This window comes from Coregonus lavaretus, assembly GCF_964263955.1.
Source record: "Coregonus lavaretus genome assembly, chromosome: 10".
Classification (NCBI taxonomy): Eukaryota; Metazoa; Chordata; class Actinopteri; order Salmoniformes; family Salmonidae; genus Coregonus; species Coregonus lavaretus.
This window is the reverse complement of record NC_139997.1, coordinates 45403550-45423113: the sequence shown is the minus strand read 5'-3', so window position 1 is coordinate 45423113 and position 19564 is coordinate 45403550. Positions and strand designations below refer to the sequence as shown.

At 40.4% G+C, this 19564-nt stretch overlaps 2 protein-coding genes across 3 annotated transcripts; one reads left to right on the top strand and one right to left on the bottom strand.

Moving 5' to 3' along the window:
- Positions 1-3485: 3485 nt before the first annotated feature.
- Positions 3486-18115, top strand: LOC311136682 (splicing factor ESS-2 homolog; the record flags this gene model as incomplete). 2 transcript variants are annotated; one of them, XM_084170904.1, is made up of 11 exons in its annotated part: positions 3486-3698; positions 4224-4370; positions 4650-4818; positions 4935-5024; positions 11394-11563; positions 11725-11842; positions 16090-16220; positions 16377-16479; positions 16671-16780; positions 16887-17002; positions 17159-18108. In XM_084170904.1, 11 exons carry the CDS (start codon positions 3486-3488, stop codon positions 17436-17438), a joined length of 1647 nt encoding a protein of 548 aa, XP_084027030.1. In that variant the 3' UTR covers positions 17439-18108. The 2 variants fall into 2 exon arrangements, with proteins under 2 accessions (XP_084027030.1, XP_084027029.1); XM_084170903.1 differs by lacking the exon at positions 3486-3698 and having other exon boundaries at positions 3983-4370; positions 17159-18115.
- LOC311136683 (testis-specific serine/threonine-protein kinase 1-like) lies at positions 18111-19205 on the bottom strand (the record flags this gene model as incomplete). Its single annotated transcript, XM_084170905.1, has 1 exon — positions 18111-19205. The coding sequence occupies one exon, from the start codon at positions 19203-19205 to the stop codon at positions 18111-18113; it is 1095 nt and encodes a 364-aa protein (XP_084027031.1).
- Positions 19206-19564: the final 359 nt, after the last annotated feature.

Below are 19564 nucleotides of genomic sequence, written 5' to 3'. Positions count from 1 at the left end.
CCAAACGTATTCCATTTAAGAATGATGGAGGCCACTGTGTTCTTGGGGACCTTCAATGCTGCAGAAATGTTTTGGTACCCTTCCCCAGATCTGTGCCTGGACACAATCCTGTCTTGGAGCTCTACGGACAATTCTTTCGACCTCATGGCTTGGTTTTTGCTCTGACATGCACTGTCAACTGTGGGACCTTATATAGACAGGTGTGTGCCTTTCCAAATCATGTCCAGTCAATTGCGTTTACCACAGGTGGACTCCAATCAAGTTGTAGGAACAACTTAAGGATGATCAATGGAAACAGGATGCACTTGAGCTCAATTTCGAGTCTCATTGCAAAGGGTATGAGTACTTGTGTAAATAAGATATCTGTTTTTTATTTGTAATACATTTGCAAACATTTCTAAAAACCTGTTTTCACTTTGTCATTATGGGTTATTATTTGTCATTATAGGTTGATGAGGAAGAAATCCAAATGTAATCAATTTTAGAATAAGGCTGTAACGTAACAAAATTTGGAAAAAGTAAAGGGGTCTGAATACTTTCCAAATGCACTATATATATATATATATATGTGTGTGTGTTTATATACTGTATATATATTTTTTTTTAAATGATATTTTTTAATTTTTTTACTCAGACGGAGTCTCAACTTACCATTGAGAGTAAGATGAGTAGAATACACCAGCTGCAATTTAGAAATGTGGTTGTGCATCAGCAGTTTTTATTTTGTTATGTCAGTCACTCAATTAGACATGTCAGCTAACAATTTTATGATTTGTAGTTAGTCTAGCCAGCTATCTAAAGTTGTAGTAGTCATGGCTGAATACCGACTGGGCACGCAGGGAACGTACCCAGGGGCCCTGACCTCCAGGGGGCACCCATTGATTTTGTTAGTCATTCTCTCTCAGATATCGTATTAACATGGCATAGGTGATTACAAAATGGTTAGAATTGCAGGTACTTTGCTGTAAAACTGCAACAATGTTCTCTCTGCCTCATGGCAAAAATAAAATGAAATGTGTTATAAAAAATCCATAGTTTTTCTCTGCCCCATTGCAGAAAACGTGCTTTAAAACTGCAACTGACCTTTACGTTTGGGATAAAGAAAGTATGATACAACACATTCAATAACGCTTAAGAAGGTGGAATAACCCCATACTGAAACAGTTTTGCATCATGTACCTAGAACAAATATTTGTGCACCATGGCTGTCAGTGGCACTGCAGCAATTTTGTACTCTGCCTCATACTGTTTCTTTGTAGGCTAAACTGAACAGTATGCAAACCATTCCGCATTCACTTGAAAATGTGTGACAATCTCAATCATTTGGCACCACATTCAGAGTTTATAAATAACCCTGATCCGCCTAACAATTGGCTGCTGGTTACTGCAAACACAGAAGATGATTCAATTGATATATGCCATTTCTCTGCTACCTACTTCAGAAGTTAACATATTTTGATGCTCGTCTAGAAAATAATCTTGGTCAAACCAATCTTCCAGCTATATCCTGCACTGTTAGATTGTGCTGTTGGGCAAGCATGTGTTAGTGGTTTTGATTTATGTTTTGTATGTTTTCTGTAAGAGGATTTGAAGTTTTTACACACCAATGCCTTTGACAACAACAATATAAGGTGCTTTTATCATACTAATCCCTGGTAATGAACTTAACACCATTGAACCAATGTGGATGTGATACAAAGTCTTCCTTTGAAAAATCACAAAGACCAGAGATAGCTATCTCAACAACTCAAAAAACTATACATCAACAATCCTGCTGGCCATTAAACCCCAGTGAAAGGGATGAGGTGGTGTTTATTGTTATCTGTTTTCAAACGCCCCTTATCTGAGGAGCTTAGGACAGATTCGGAAAATCCATTAATTCCTTGATAAAAAGGTGTATTCCCTTATATGAAATCAAAGGATTTGTTGGAGAATAAATACAACCTGTAATAGCTTTACCTCAGCCGTGCACATTGTCAGAGAAGTCAGACTGAATGACTGCACTTCATAGATACGGCCCAGTACTCATGCTGTGAATACTAACAGAGAGATTGTCAGAAGCCTTGGCTATCCATACCTGTACATTTTGACTGATATTTAATCTCTGAATATGCTCCCTTTGTGAATGGCTGTTATGTTGAAACATGCGGAATGCTGCTCCCAGCCTGTGTTGTGTGGTGAGGCTGGGTACTGTGACAACAAAAATGACCAAATTCAATTGTCTCTATATAAAGGATCAATAAAGATTGTAAACACGTCGTAGACCTTCGTATTGGAACTGTATGATTCAGATTGATTGAAAACTAGGGAGATAAACTCTGCTGTTGTGTTTTGTTTTTAAATGGTGAATCCCTCTAAATGTATATAAAATAAATAGAACTGTGTGAATTTTGTTGGTGAACTCAAACAAACGAGGACTGCAAGTGTTGTGAAGAAAGGAATTCAGGGGCTAATACCCAATAGGTCCTTGGTCACACCAAAAGGTTCATCTTTAAGTCCAGGTTTCTAATACCAAGCAATCTCTTTTTCTCTAAAACCACAACAATAAGGATCTTAGAAGCTCTCTACCCCTAATTTAATACAGTGAAATCAGATTTTTTTCCCGAAAGCAAAGCAATGGGGCCAGATTAGCTGAATCCCCCATCCTCCCTAACCCCCACAAAAAACTGCCCAGATTAGCTGGGAATTAAGTTTCAACCATTTTATATGTGTCTGGTCTATAGGGGGATTATGTTTTTTGCTCTCTCTTTCTCTGTCAAATGTCTCTTATAAAATGAGAACGAGTGGGTCTGTCGTTGAGCACAGTGGAGAAGGGAGAGGATTACTGTATGGCATATGCTTTACCCAGAAGCATTAACTGGATGCCTTGGCTGGCACTTTAAACACTAGTTTGAATTTCAAGTGAATTCTTTGGGCAGAAAGCTTGTCATGGAGGGGTCAAGTAGGATGGAGAGACAGAAGTTTCCATTCACCATTGACAATATACTGAACAGATTTCCGAGTAACATTGAGGAGAGCAGGCAGTATGGTGCCACCCACAACCCTGTACCAGGTGAGGATGGAGCAAGATCACAGAGTATTCCTGCTGGGAGCCACATAGAACATCCACAGCACACCTGCTCATGCTGCTGCTACTGCTCACACTGTGGAGAGGTGTTCCAGGCTGACTATCCTCCTGAAAGTAAGACCTAAACCTATGACAATTTTGACACTATGATCACGCTTCATTTTTCTCTCTCAATATCTGTTTGTTTAATTATGATGTCTAAAGCAGTTCAGTTGTTTTTCCCATTAGCCATGAAGGCCTATATGTTCATGCTTTGACCTGAAATCAATGTGCCTAACACACTTACATGTAAAGTTGTAAGATGTTGTTCGTATGTGTATGTTTGTATTTGTTGTGAGAAAAAATATGATTCAAAAATAAAAACACTTACATGTAAAGTTATTTTAATTCAGCATGCCAGTATGCATGGTCCAGAAGAATGTTTCCGGAGCCATGCAGGCCAGGAGGAAATACTCCCAGAGAGGAGCAGTCCTTCAGTCAGGTCCAGAGGCGCACCAGGCGACACCGCACCATATTCACCGAGGATCAGCTGGACGCTCTGGAGGAGCTGTTCCTTCAGAACCAGTATCCAGATGTGAAAACGCGGGAAAAACTAGCACAGAGCACTCATTTACGCGAAGAGCGAGTAGAGGTAGGCAGCTAAATGTTTTTTGTTTGTTGTCAGGGTTTAAATCTGTTTTATTACGTTTAAAACGTGTAGTCAATGTAGCCTAATTTTATTTTATTTCGATAGGTGTGGTTTAAAAACCGAAGAGCGAAGTGGAGGCGACAAAAAAGAACAGCATTTGGTGTGCGAAACCTGGAAAACTAGAAGATTGTGCCGGATATGGCCATCATGTAGACATTTTTGGATACTTTGCATCCAATGCAACAATGAGGCTATATTAATTCTAAAAACGTCACTGCCATATTTCTGGTGACGTCACGCGTATACGTTCTTCGCATGAGGTTCCTTGATTAGCAAAACATCAACTAAGAACTATTGATATTATAACTACGCGAATTAAAGTAAGGTATTCATACACTTCTATTTTCAGAGAGTCTTTTTAGTTTATAACTGGATTATTTACATTCAGCGAGGTTTTGTTTTGTTTGCTAGCTAGCTAACGTTAACAGAGTCAAGGCCCCCAGAGACCTTTTCGCTAGCTTCTTCTAGCCACCGACAATGGAAGGATTTGGAAAGGCGCTGATGCCTGGAACCCTTGTCCCAGCTAATCCTGTCACAACAGTTGCTCTTCGACAGCCACCCGAGGAAACAAAGAAAACAAATCGAAAGGTTCTCGATGAAGAAAACTACATAGAGGTAACTTAACGTTGCCGTTGTGGAACAGACTGCTAAGCTAGCTAGTTAGCCAGTGCTCATTCTAGCCTACCTGCAGCTGTCTAATAATACAATAGGTTTACAGTGTTGCTGCAAATCTACGTTTTAAGGTCAATACAGATAAAGGTGATTGAACAAACATAGTGGTGATGTTATACATACAACCTCGTTGTTTAGTATGTGCTGTGTGTGTTGTGGCTAGGCCATGTTGATAGTTGCCAGTGTCTTCCTAACTTGTCTGTTTTGTATGACTTTCAACAGAGTTTAGAGAAGATCATCCAGAGGGACTTTTTCCCAGATGTAACCAAGTTACAAGCGCAGAAGGACTACCTCGAAGCTGAGGAAAATGGGGATCTTGGGAAGATGCGGGAAATATCCATTAAGTATGGGTCATCTTTAGCCAAGTCCACACCACGCTCCACTGCCCCATGTGAGTAAGATGATAAGTAAACTGTCAAGGAAACTCTTTTCCACATAATGTACTGGTTGTCTATGAATGCAGGAGTGGTGCTATAATAATATGCCCCCCCCCACTGGTTTGTTTAGATGTTACTCCAGCTTCCTTTGAGACACCAGAGGGTTGTCCTGGGTCTCCCTCTTCTATACTGGGCAAAAACAAGAAAGGAGCAGATGGGGGTAAGTTCTTGTTCACCATTGTGACTAAAAATGGCACTATTCTGTCTGAAGTCATACATTACATAATTTTAAACTGCGATTTTGCAACGATTTGGGATCCACAACTCATTTCTGGAATCACAGGTAAATTCTAAAGTCGTAGGCTCTGACCAAGACGTTGTAGGTCGCATATTGTGAGCGGGTGAAAGATGTGCGATTTTGGGTCTTGCGCTTTCCCGTTGTGCATCTTAGGTCCCGATTTATTTTTCTGACATACCAGACATTTTTGGTCGTATCTTTTGTAGTGAGGGGGTGCGCTGACCAGCTGTCAATTGTCTTCACAGACGTTTTCAACCTCTCCCAGACCCAGTCTGTAATACCTACATGTTTCAAGCAGACCACATCTTTAGCCATGAAATGCTTTGAAAGGCTGGTCATGGCTCACATCAACACCATCATCCCAGACACCCTGGACCCACTCCAATTCTCATACCGCCCCAACAGACCCACAGATGATGCAGTCTCTATTGCACCCCACACTGCCCTTTCCCACCTGGACAAGAGGAACACCTACATGAGAATGCTGTTAATTGACTACAGCTCAGTGTTCAACACCATAGTGCCTTTCAAGCTCATCACTAAGCTAAGGACCCTGGGACTGAAAACCTCCCTCTGCAACTGGATCCTGGACTTCCTGATGGGCCGCCCCCAAGTTTGTTGTTTTGAAAGTGTATTGGGAAGTTCTTTGTAGCTAGCTAACTTTTTAGTTTGGCTCCCGCGACACAGTTGGCATCAGTTGCTGGGATTGCTAGTCTCTGTCCAGTGATCCTGCTGACCAAGGACGGGTCTGAGGAGCTATTTGGCTTTGCAGCTAGCCTAGCTGCTAGCTAGCAGCATATCAAGCTAGCAGGGTTTTCTTGAGGGCTTGAACGCAGCCCGCGACGCGGTTAGCCATTGTGGCTGGGACCGCGGATTGTCCCGGGTTTGTGGATGTCTAGATTCCTGCTGTTTGTTGTTTTCAATCTTCCCTGTGACCTGCCCTGTCTGGAACTGCGAGGAGTAACAGCGTAACCTACGTTGCTAGCTACCATGACAAAGACCAAAGCCGGCGGGAGTACCGTTGTCGAGGACAGTGGTGTCTCTATCACACGTGAAGGCTCTTTTAAACGAACAAAAAGAGTTCTACAAGCAGTTGTTACAACAACAAGAAAATAGCTTCAAGTGCTTTGTCCAAATACTGGTGGATTCGACTAATAAAAGAATGGACAAGACCTGACCAGAGAGGTCCAGGACCTAAAGAACAGTTTGCAGTTCTCCCATGGTCAGCTTGATGAGTTGAAACAGGAAAACGGCAAGATTACAGCAATCTGTAAGTCATTGAGAGAGGACATCAGTTCTGTCTGTGAATCCATGATAACAATGACGGATAAATCAGAGGGACAATCAAGGCGTAACAACATGGTTGTGGACGGAATTGCAGAATCTCCACATGAGACCTGGACGGAGTCTGAGGACAAAGTGAGGGAAATGATCTCTGAGAAATTGAAGATGGACCACAGGAAGATTGAGGTGGAGCGTGCCCACAGGACTGGAAAATCCACCACCGGCCCAGGCCGATAGTGGTCAAGTTCTTGAGGTTCAAGGACAAGGTAGCTGTTCTAGAAAGAGCCAAGAACTTGAGAGGAACGTATATCTTTCTCAACGAGGACTATCCTGAAGCTGTGCGCCAGAAGAGGAAAGAACTTATCCCAGCCATGAAAGCTGCCAGAGCGCGTGGGGACATTGCTTACATCCGCTTTGACAAGCTCATTGTCCACCCTCCCTCCCAGAAACCTGGAAAGGATGAGAGAGCCAAGCCTATGGGTTCGTAGCTTCAACCCCACAGCACACACACACACACACACCAATTGATTAATGGACTGCTGAATGTATGTATTTTTCTCTTGCTTTGTTTGCTCTTTCCAGTATTATGTCTATCTCTGATAAACTACCCAGAAAAGGGCTGAAAATAGCCCATATTAATATATGTAGCCTTAGAAATAAATCAAGCTTGCTAACATCAGATAACATTCATATATTAGCCATTTCTGAGACTCACTTAGATAATTCATTTGATGATACAGCAGTAGCAATACAAGAATATAACATCTATAGAAGAGACAGAAATGCTTATGGGGGAGGTGTTGCTGTATATATTCAGAGCCATATCCCTGTAATGCTTAGAGAAGATCTTATGTCAAGTGTTATTGAAGTGTTGTGGTTGCAGGTTCCCTTGCCACATCTAAAGCCTTTTCTTTTGGGGTGTTGCTATAGGCCAAGTGCGAACAGTCAGTATTTAAATAATATATGTGGAATGCTTGATAGTGTATGTGATGTAAACAAAGAGGTCTACTTTCTTGGGGACCTGAATATTGACTGGTTTTCATCAAGCTGTCCGCTCAAGAGGAAGCTTCTTACTGTAACCAGTGCCTGTAATCTGGTTCAGGTTATTAATCAACCTACCAGGGTGTTTACAAACACTACAGGAACAAGATCATCCACATGTATCAATCACATTTGTACTAATACTGTAGAACTTTGTTCTAAAGCTGTATCTGTACCCACTGGATGCAGTGATCACAATATAGTGGCTATATCCAGGAAAGCCAAAGTTCAAACAACTGTGCCGAAAATAGTGTATAAGAAATCATACCAAAGATTTTGCTGTGACTCATATGTGGATGATGTGATTAAAAAGGAGCATCCAGATGCTGCACTTGATGAATTTATGAAATTGCTTCTTCCAAGTATTGATAAACATGCACCTGTTAGGAAACTGACTGTTAGAACTGTAAAGGCTCCATGGATTGATGAGGAATTGAAAAACTGTATGGTTGAAAGAGATGGGGCAAAAGGAGTGGCTAATAAATCTGGCTGCACATCTGACTGGTTGACTTACTACAAATTGAGAAATTATGTGTCTAAACTCAACAAAAAGAGAAGAAACTGTATTATGAAGCCAAGATCAATGATATAAAAAATGATGGAAAAAAACTTTGGAGTACTTTAAATGAAATGATGGGTAGAAAGACAAATTCAACTCCATCTTTCATCAAATCAGATGGCTTATTCATCACAAAACCATTTGATGTTGCCAATTATTTTAATGATTACTTCATTGGCAAAGTGGGCAAACTTAGGCAGGAAAGGCCAACAATGAGCCATCGTATTCATGCATAAAAAAACAAATGATGAAAGAAAAGCATTGCAAGTTTGAATTTTGTAACGTTAGTGTGGGAGAGGTGGAAAAATTATTGTTATCGATCAATAATGACAAACCTCCTGGCATTGACAACTTAGATGGAAAGCTACTGAGGATGGTAGCTGACTCTATAGCCACTCCTATCTGTCATATCTTTAATCTGAGCCTAGAGGAAAGTCTTTGTCCTCAGGCCTGGAGGGAAGCCAAAGTAATTCCACTACCCAAGAATGGTAAAGTGGCCTTTACTGGTTCTAACAGTAGACCTATAAGCTTGCTGCCAGCTCTTAGCAAACTGTTGCAAAAATTGTGTTTGACAAAATAAAATCCTATTTCTCTGTAAACAAATGAACAACATACTTTCAACATGCTTATAGGGAAGGGCACTCAACATGTACTGCACTGACACAAATTACTGATGATTGGTTGAAAGAAATTGATAATAAGAAAATTGTGGCAGCTGTACTGTTAGAGTTCAGTGCAGCCTTTGATATTATTGACCATAACCTGTTGTTGAAAAAACGTATGTGTTATGGCTTTTCAACCTCTGCCATATCGTGGATTCAGAGCTATCTATCTAATAGAACTCAGAGTTTTTTTTATGGAAGCTTCTCTAATGTCAAACATGTAAAGTGTGGTGTACCACAGGGCAGCTCTTTAGGCCCTCTACTCTTTTCTATTTTTACCAATGACCTGCCACTGGCATTAAACAAAGCATGTGTGTTCATGTATGCTGATGATTCAACCATATACGCATCAGCAACCACAGCTAATGAAGTCACCGAAACCCTTAACAAAGAGTTGCAGTCTGTTTTGGAATGGGTGGCCAGTAATAAACTGGTCCTGAACATCTCTAAAACTAAGAGCATTGTATTTGGTACAAATCATTCCCTAAGTTCTAGACCTCAACTGAATCTGGTAATGAATGGTGTGGCTGTTGAACAAGTTGAGGAGACTAAATTACTTGACGTTACCTTAGATTGTAAACTATCATGGTCAAAACATATAGATTCAATGGTTGTAAAGATGGGGAGAGGTCCGTCTGTAATAAAGAGATGCTCTGCTTTTTTGACACCACACTCCAAAAAGCAAGTTCTGCAGGCTCTAGTTTAGTCTAATCTTGATTAATGTCCAGTCGTGTGGTCCAGTGCGGAAATAAAATACCTAGTTAAGCTGCAGCTGGCCCAAAACACAGCGTCACGTCTTGCTCTTCATTGTAATCATAGGGCTGATATAAATACTATGCATGCCAGTCTCTCTTGGCTAAGATTTGAGGAGAGACTGACTGCATCACTTCTTCTTTTTATAAGAAACATGAATGTGTTGAAAATCCCAAATTGTTTGCATAGTCCAGTATTATATAGAGCCATCTCATATTGCTCAAATAAACAGCAAACCTGGTTTCAAAAAACAAATAAAGCAACACCTCTCTCCTATTTGACCTAGATAGTTTGTGTGTAAGTATTGATATGTAGGCTACGTGTGCCTTTAGTTCTGTCCTTGAGCTGTTCTTGTCTATTAATGTTCTGGTTTATGTCATGTTTCATGTTTTGTGTGGACCCCAGGAAGAGTAGCTGCTGCTTTTGCAACAGCTAATAGGGATCCTAATAAAATACCAAAAATACCAAATACCTCAGGGGTGCATGCTTAGACCCCTTCTGTACTCCCTGTTCACCCATTGACTGCGTGGACACACGACTCCAACACCATCATTAAGTTTGCTGACGACACAACGGTGGTAGGCCTGATCACCAACGACGATGAGACAGACTATAGGAGGTCAGAGACCTGGTAGTGTGGTGCCAGGAGAAAAACCTCTCCCTCAATGTCAGCAAGACAAAGGAGCTGAGTGTGGACTACAAAATGGAGGGCAGAGCACGCCCCATTCACATCGACGGGGCTGTAGTGAAGCGGGTCGAGAGCTTCAAGTACCTCTGTGTCCACATCACTAAGGATCATGGTCCAACCACACCAGTCGTGAAGAGAGCAAGACAACACCTCTTCTCCCTCAGGAGGCTGAAAAGATTTGGCATGGGCCCTCAGATCCTCAAAAAGTTATACAGCTACACCATTAAGAGCATCTTGACTGGCTGCATCACCGCTTGGTATGGCAACTGCAAGGCGCTACAGAGGGTAGTGCGTACAGCCCAGTACATCACTGGCGCCGAACTACCTGCCATCCAGGACCTCTATACCAGGTGGTGTCAGAGGAAGCCTTAAAAACTGTCAGACTCCTGACACCCAAGTCATAGACTGTTCTCTCTGCTACCGCACGGCAAGTGGTACCGATGCACCAAAGCTGGAACCAACAGGACCCTGAACAGCTTCTACTCCCAAGCCATCCCATAAGACTGCTAAATAGTTAGTCCGGGTAGCTATTTGGTTAACTATTTAACTATCTACATTAACCCTTTTTGTACAAACTCTTTTGACTCCTCACATACGCTGCTGCTACTGTTTATTATCTGTCACTTTATTCCTAGTTATATGTACATATCTACCTCAATTACCTCATACCCCTGCACATCGAATCGGTACTAGTACCCTGTGTATATAGCAAAGTAATCATTACTCACTGTGTATTTATTATTACTTTTACTATGACGTGTTTTACTTTTCTATTATTTCTCTGTTTTCTTTCTCTGCATTTTTGGGAAGCGCCCTTAAGTAAGCATTTCACTGTTAGTCTACACCTGTTGTTTACAAAGCATGCGACAAATAAAATATGATTTGATTTGTGCTACGATACGACTTGTGCAACTTGTAATCTGTTGCTCGGCTACAGCCACAGAGTAGGAGGGCAACGATGACGCATCAGGAAATCACAGGATTTGGTGGAATCTAGGCAGGTTGCAATGTGAGCAAACTCGTGTAATGTGAGCACACCAGTTGCAGACTTTAGGATTACAAGATGATGTAGACAATTTGCATAATGTGACTGCTCCCCAGATGTAAAGATTTTTGTTGTCCTATAATGTATGCTTAGCTTAAGGACACCCAACTTTACAATGGCTCTCAAGACTATTTAGAAAATAGAACTTCCAGCCGTTATAATCTAGTGGTAATTGGTCGTTGATTTCTTATAGTACTATGTAAATAACTCAATTACAGCAGTAAGATGTATTCCCTGTGTTAATATTGTGTGTTTGTAGTGAATAAGGAAGGAGACGAGGAAGAGAAAGAGCTGCCCTGTCTTGATCGTTTCCTGGCTAAGAACACAAGCGAGGATAATGCATCCTTTGAGCAGATCATGGTTCTAGCAGAAGACAAGGAGAAGTTGAGGCATGCGTGGCTGTATGAGGCAGAGGCTGAATTTAAACAGGTACACTTGCCATAAACTCTCATTTGATCACATGTGAATTGCACCCTACTCAAATGTTGTAGTATGTAATGCTCCTGGAGTGTTATTTCATGAGTTGAAAGCAATGATATATGTTATATATGAAAGCAACATATGTTATAACAGCATGTTTCTTGTTTTAGCGGCATGAAGAAAACCTTGCACTTCCGTCATCAGAGAAGCAGGCCCTTGAGTGTGTAAAGGCAGGACTGGAGACCTGGGAGTACAAAGCAAAGAATGCCCTTATGTACTATCCAGAGGGTGAGGATTGATGTTTTTATAATGGATGAGACAAACAGTTATTTTCCTGCATGAGAAATGTTCCTTTTATCTTGCTTGATTATAATGTGCTTTGTATGGGGTGCATAAAGCCACGGAGTCGCACATACGAACACCATATTATGTATACTATAGGCCAGGGTTCCTCAACTGGCGGCCCACGGGCCAAATATGGGTGGTTTTATTTGGTCCCCCAAGTTTTCTGAGCAAAAAAAACAATTGTTTTTTAAAAGTGTTTTGTTGTTGGACATAATAGACTAAAAACAACAGAATCAGCTACAAGTGATTTTAATTTAAGAAATCTGTTCCCAAGTATTCCCTCAGATAATAGAGAGATGTGATCGTATACAAATGTAAGCAAGGTTTGAAATTATTATGTTTTAGTCGAGCATTATATCTGTTTGGGCTTCTTGTGGTCAATTTACCGTCTACAAATTAATTGTAATTATGTTCCGGCCCCCCGACCATCCGCTCAAGAAAAAAATAGGCTTGCGGCTGAATCTAGTTGATGATCCCTGCTATAGGCTAAGCTGGTACTTACTTACAGTGCCTTCAGAAAGTATTCATACCCCTTGACTTATTCAAAAAAATGTGGTGTTACAGCCTTAATTCAAAATGGACTAAATATATATTTTTTTCTACACACAATACCCCGTAATGACAAAGTGAAAACATGTTTTTAGACATTTTTGCAAATGTATTTAAAATGAAATACAGAAATATCTCATTTACATAAGTATTCACACCCCTGAGTCAATACATGTTAGAATCCCCTTTGGCTGTGATTACAGCTATGGGTCTTTCTGGGTAAGTCTCTAAGTGCTTTGCACACCTGGGGCCTCATTTATCAATATTGCGTAGAAACGATTCTAAAATACTCCTTAGGAATGGAATTTTAATTGTTCGTACGTATGGAAGAAGTGTGATTTATCAAACAATCCTACGAGCGTCATACGCACACCGATAGGAGATAACCATTGTTAAATACCAATTATTCTCGGCCTCAGTGCTTGTGCACGACCTTGGCTATTTGCATTTCGAAACGCCCCTAATTAACCATATATGGTAAAAATCATCCCTTTAAAGCACATGGGGAATATACAATGCCGTACCATGAAATACAACAGCGCAACCAAAAAAAACTAGAAGAAAAAAACATTTCAGAGACTGAAATAGAGGTGCAAGTGTCAGAGATTGAGTACAACCAAAGGGTTTTATTTGGCTCACTCAGTTGTTTCTTGACCAGCACAAATAAAACATAGCTTCAAAGAGAGGACCATCAGGACAATTCAAGTTGCTTTAGCAATAGAGTACCACAGTAGGAGTCATAATACCCATAAAACCTAGCGGTCAAACAGGGAAATGGTTCCAATTGTTTTTCCACCATTCATTTTTCCCATAGGAGATTTTAGAAACACTTAAAATAAGGGCTGTGTTTCGTGTAGGCTTACCCTGGCGTGACGTTTTGATAACTGTGTAAATCTCTCTAGGACAAGGTGACTTTTATCAATATATTAGCCTGTATTTACCCCCAAAAAATGAAACGCTAATTAGCTGCTAATGTGGCTATCATAAAGAACTACAAATGCCATGATGATCTGGGCGAGACTGCTGAATTGAGGCAAAGGTAAGAATCTCTGGATTAACTATCTAATGTTAGTTAAAAGTAGTAATGAATAAATTGGCTAAATTTCTTTAAATGGACAATTCTGTTAACTGTCTTGTGCACGTTTTTTTTTTTTTTTTTTAATTGACAGAATACCTGTTAGCAAAGGTGTCAGCTAGAGATGACGTGCAGGAGCTTGCAGGGATTTGTAGTTTTGCATGATGTTTACATTTTTACATTTTTAGTCATTTAGCAGACGCTCTTATCCAGAGCGACTTACAGGAGCAATTAGGGTTAAGTGCCTTGCTCAAGGGCACATCGACAGATTTTTCACCTAGTCGGCTCGGGGATTAGAACCAGCGACCTTTCGGTTACTGGCACAACGCTCTTACCCACTAAGCTACCTGCCGCTTACTTTGGTGCTAATTCGCATTTTCGAATCTGAGAGTAAATGGAGTCGAATATATTGATAAAACGATTTAAAACATTTCCCTGTTTGACCGCTAGGTTTTATGGGTATTATGACACCTCCACTGTGGGGCTCTATGGCAAATATACTTCAAATGAATAGGCAACATTCACCAATAAGCCATCCATCCTCAACTGCTCCCTCATGTAGGCGTATAGGCCAAAATTGCTGTTTTGCAGAATGAACGAGTCGTGCGTTCCAACTGGCCACCTTGCCACCACATTCAGCAGCATTTCTTATGTTTGCTTTTCTAAAGTAGATCTTAAATCCTCGCAAAGATCCTATAAAATTGGTTTTGGGAAACGATATCTGATGAGCCAATCTGTACTTTCTGCAAAAAAACATACCACTTGTCTCTAAAAATTTGCTCTGCTAAATGCAACCTGTGCCAAATCTTCCAACAGAGCAAGATCAGCCATCTCTCATTCGATTTCCCATTATCTCAGTCTTCTATAGTATTTCAACAATGGTTTCACTTTCACACGTCCCTCTAATTTAACAAATTACTGCACTTGAATTAGTATTCGGCGCATGTGACAAATACAATTTGATTTGACTTTATATGGATTATTATCGTAACAAATGCATGAGTTTACAATGGTAATACAATTACATCGAAAAACATTTTAAATTATTGCTTTCACAATTTCAAACATTTTCAACTTATGTTTTCCCAATTCTATGCTTGACAATCAGTTCCCTTGTTCCACGACTTGGCACTGTGCATACGCATGGTCATGGCTGTCCGTAAATGTACGCACACTCTCAAAAAAAGTTCATATTGATAAATCTCACACTTTGCGTGGAAATGATCACACGCATGGTTTGCGCACAGATTTGTTCCTACACATGATTGATAAATGAGGCCCCAGAATTGTACAATATTTGCACATTATTTTTTAAATTCTTCAAGCTTTGTGAAGTTGGTTGTTGATCATTGCTAGACATTTCAAGTCTTGCCACAGATTTTCAAGCTGATTTAAGTCAAAACTCTAACTAGTCCACTCAGGAACATTCAATGTCATCTTGGTAAGCAACTCCAGTGTATGTTGTGCCTTCTGTTTTATATTATTGTCCTGCTGAAAGGTGAATTTATCTCCCAGTGTCTTTTTGGAAAGCAGACAGAACCAGGTTTTCCTCTAGGATTTTGCCTGTGCTTAGCTGTATTCCTTTTTATTTTTATCCTAAAAAACTCCCTAGTCCTTGCTGATGATAAGCATATCCATAACATGATGCAGCCACCACCATGCTTGAAAATATGAAGTGGTACTCAGTGATGTGTTGTGTTGGATTTGCCCTAAACAGAACGCTTTGTATTCAGGACATAAAGTTAATTTCTTTGCCACATTTTTTTTGCAGTTTTACTTTAGTGCCTTACTGCAAACAGGATGCATGTTTTGGAATATTTTTATTCTGTACAGGCTTCCTTCTTTTAACTTTGTCAATTAAGTTAGTATTGTGGAGTAACTACAATTTTGTTGATCCATCCTCAGTTTTCTCCTATCACAGCCATTAAACTCTGTAATTGTTTTAAAGGCTCTGGCAACTACGTTAGGAAGGACGCCTGTATTTTTGTAGTGACTGGGTGTATTGATACACCATCCAAAGTGTAATTAATAACTTCACCTTGCTCAAAGGGATATTCAATGTCTGTTTTTTTATTTTGACACATCTACCAATAGGTAGAGGCAATGGAAAACCTTCCTGGTCTTTGTGGTTGAATCTGTGTTTGAAATTCACTGCTCGACTGAGGGACCTTACAGATAATTGTAATTGTGTGGGGTACAGAGATGAGGTAGTCATTCAAAAATTATGTTAAACACTATTAATGTAAATTTTTACTCCTGAACTTATTTAGTTTTGCCATAACAAAGAGGTTGAATACTTGTTGACTCAAGACATTTCATCTTTTCATTTTAAATTAATTTGTAGAAATATCTAAAAACATAATTCCACTTTGACATTATGGGGTATTGTGTGTAGGCCGGTGACAAAAAAAATAATCTATATTTAATCAATTTTGAATTTGGGCTGCACAACAAAATGTGGAAAAAGTCAAGGGGTGTGAATACTTTCTGAAGGCACTGTACATGATGAATTGTGTTTGATGTTGTATGAGTTGAGATGAATACCTTCATGGTCTTTTTTAATAAGGTGTCCAGGATGACACACTCTTCAAGAAGCCCAGGGAGGTGATTCACAAGAACACTCGCTTTGTGGGAGACCCCTTCAGCAAAGCCCTTAACAAATGCCAGCTTCAACAGGCTGCAGCCCTCAATGCACAGGTAAAGTGCTTGCCTGACAAGTTATTGGTTTTAAGTAAATGGTTGTATCCTATTTTTAGTCAAGGGATTTTAAAGTAGAGAAAGGTCAGGGTATCTAAAGATCAAGTGAAATGGATTGATCCTGAATGATTTATCTGACTGAGTGTTTATCTCCAGTTTAAACAGGGTAAAGTAGGCCCAGATGGCAAAGAACTTAATGCCCAGGATTCCCCTAACGTGAACGGATATGGGTTTGAAGGAACTCCCTGCCCTTCCCCAGGTAAGTAGTTATGTTATGTTCAAGTATAGATCACTTTCAATATTCTCAACAACAAAATAACTATCAGAAATACTTAGTTATTGGGTAAGAATATTTGTTTTTCCAACATTTGGTGCTGTTAGAGAGGCTTCCATAAAACTTTTCCAACTGCATAAAAACTAAACTCCCCTAACCTGATATGGTCCTACCAGGTATGGCTGAGTCCCCCTTGATGACCTGGGGTGAGATAGAGAGCACCCCCTTTCGCCTGGATGGGTCTGACTCACCGTTTCAAGAGAGGAACATCGGCCCATCATTTAAGGTACTGGCAGTTGTTCATTTTTTCTTGTTTTGTTTTGCTGTCCCCCCCCCCAAAAAAAAGTGTTTGTTCAGAGCAGTTTATTAACCTGAGATAATCTGACACACAGATTCCAGAACCAGGAAGAAGAGAGAGGTTGGGTTTGAAAATGGCCAATGAGGCTGCTGCCAAAAACCGGGCAAAGAAGCAAGAAGCATTGCGAAAGGTCACAGAAAACCTTGCAAGGTAAAAACGGATTGAGGCCTAAATTGCTTTGATCTTTGTATTTGCAAAATATCATGTTTTTTCATAGCTCAATTCTATGACCTCTTGTAATACAAAATTCTTTGTCATTTTAAAATGCTTTTATTAATTATTTTGAACCTAATTTCTGTCTTTCAGTCTCACCCCAAAAGGACTGAGCCCAGCATTGACCCCTGCCCTTCAGAGGCTTGTAAACCGGACCTCCAGCAAATACACAGACAAAGCTCTAAGGGCAAGCTACACACCATCGCCCACACACAGAGGAGCAGGCTCCAAGACCCCCCTGGGTGGTCCAGCCACTCCCTCAGGCACTCCGACACCAAGCAAAGCCAGGACCCCTGCCTCCCAGGACCCAGCGTCCATCACAGACGACCTACTGCAGCTTCCCAAGAGGAGGAAAGCCTCTGACTTCTTCTGAGTTGAGTAAAGCAAAACTGAGAAAGAACAGTTGTTATCTTGAGGAAGTGAACTCCTACATCATGTTGAAAGCAAGTTGTCATCAAGCAAATTACTGGCCATGTGGGCTCTCTACCCCACCTCATGCCCTCCACCTGGATTTGATGGACTTGCCTTTTATGGCTGGAACAGTCTGTGCACAGTGAAGGGCAGAGTCAAAATACCAACTCTGAATTCAATGATAGTTGGAAAACTCAGGTCATTACTGTTAGGGTGTTGGACAGAAATTCATAGTATGTACTGTGTTAGAAACCTGGACTGGATAACTTACAATCTGTGGGTTCCAAAGAGATTATATAATTGTACATAGCCTAGACTGATATGATTTTAATCTTGGTGAATGTTATGATGAGTCTTTGTTGATTTTTGTAAATATGTTAAAATGTAAGCCTCTATTTTGTATGCCTCTTTCTGCAATATAATATTTCAGTCCTCAACCAAAAAAAAAATGCCTTGGAGTGATTTGTTTGTAAACCCCAAATGTTGACACTCACCTTTTATCATAGCAGACTCAACAGAAAATGTTTTTTTATTTTTTTATTTCTTACTATAAATATATATGGTTCATCTTGACAAATATGTATGCTTCATTTATTATGAACTATTCAGGTGGAATAAATCCAGGATTTCAACATCAGGAATCAGCAGGGATGTTGTTCCTTGCATCGGGGGACGATTTTTTCTTGGCGTGCTTAGATGGTCCAGCCACCTCTTTGCTCTCCACAGAAGGTTTAGGTTCTGATTCGGCCTCAGCCTCTGCTTTCGCTCCTTTCTTGTTCTCATTACCATGAGGATGCTTACTTTCATTCTTACTACTTTCACCCTTCCTTTCCTTTTTGGAGCAAGCTGCTTCCGATGTGGAAGGCCCATCTTCCCGTATCTTACTACCATCATGTGATTTGTATTTTGACTGCACCCATACATGCTCAAGGATATCGTCAATCTCTATCCTCAGGGCCACATCGGGGTTAAGCATGCGATATATCAAGTCTTTGTACTCTGTTGGGACAGCTTTGCTGCGTGGGAAGTCAATGCGATGCTCTTTCTGAATCTTCAGCATCTTCTTGATATTGGAGTCATCATAGGGCATAGACCCACAGAGTATTATGAATAGAACGACCCCCATACTCCAAACGTCATACACTTTGGGGTTGTATGGGACCCCCTGTAATACCTCTGGTGATGCATAGGCTGCAGAGCCACAGAAAGTTTTGCTGAGAATCATTTGTCCATCATCATCATAATTGATCCTCCTGGCGAATCCAAAGTCTGACACTTTGAGGTTGAAGTCTTGGTCCAATAGCAGGTTTTCACATTTCAAGTCTCTGTGAGCAACATCTAGGGCGTGTGCAAATTGTATTGCAAGTGACAGCTGTTTAAACAGTTTTCTGGTGAAATCTTCGGGCAAAGCACCCCTGAATTTGATGAACTCCAGTAGGTCCCCTTGCACACCAAGCTCCATAATCATGTACACCTTGCCTTCTGAAGTCTCGAAGATCTCGAAGGTCTTGACGATGTTGCGGTGGTTTAGGGATGCAAGAATTTCAAGTTCCCGGGGCAAGAACTTCTCCAAAAAATCCTTCGGCGCCCTTTTTCTGTTAATAATTTTGATTGCAACATTGGTCTTCAGACGCTCGGAATAAGCGGATTTTACTTTGGCGTACGACCCCTCGCCTAAACTGATGCCCAATGTATAGCCCCGTTTTTTAAGCACCAGTGAGTCATCCATGGCTAAATAGGACGACCCGAACTATTTTGGTGAATGTTTTATTACACCATTATTGACACCATGTTGATCTCCGTTCATAGTTGGATATCAAAAATAGTAACATTGACCCCATGTGTGACTAACATTCTATAATTTATCATCACTAACGTTGGGAATTACGTATGAAGTTTGTTTCTATTACATGTTAATTTGCGTAATAAAGGAATGTTTAATTTCTCAAAAGTAGTCATTGATGTATGCCATTAGGCACATGGCTCATTTGCCAGTCATTGCATGTTATCTAAAATGATATTATAACATGAGTGAATTGTATATGATGCCTACATGTATACATTAAGAATATATATACATTTTTCATA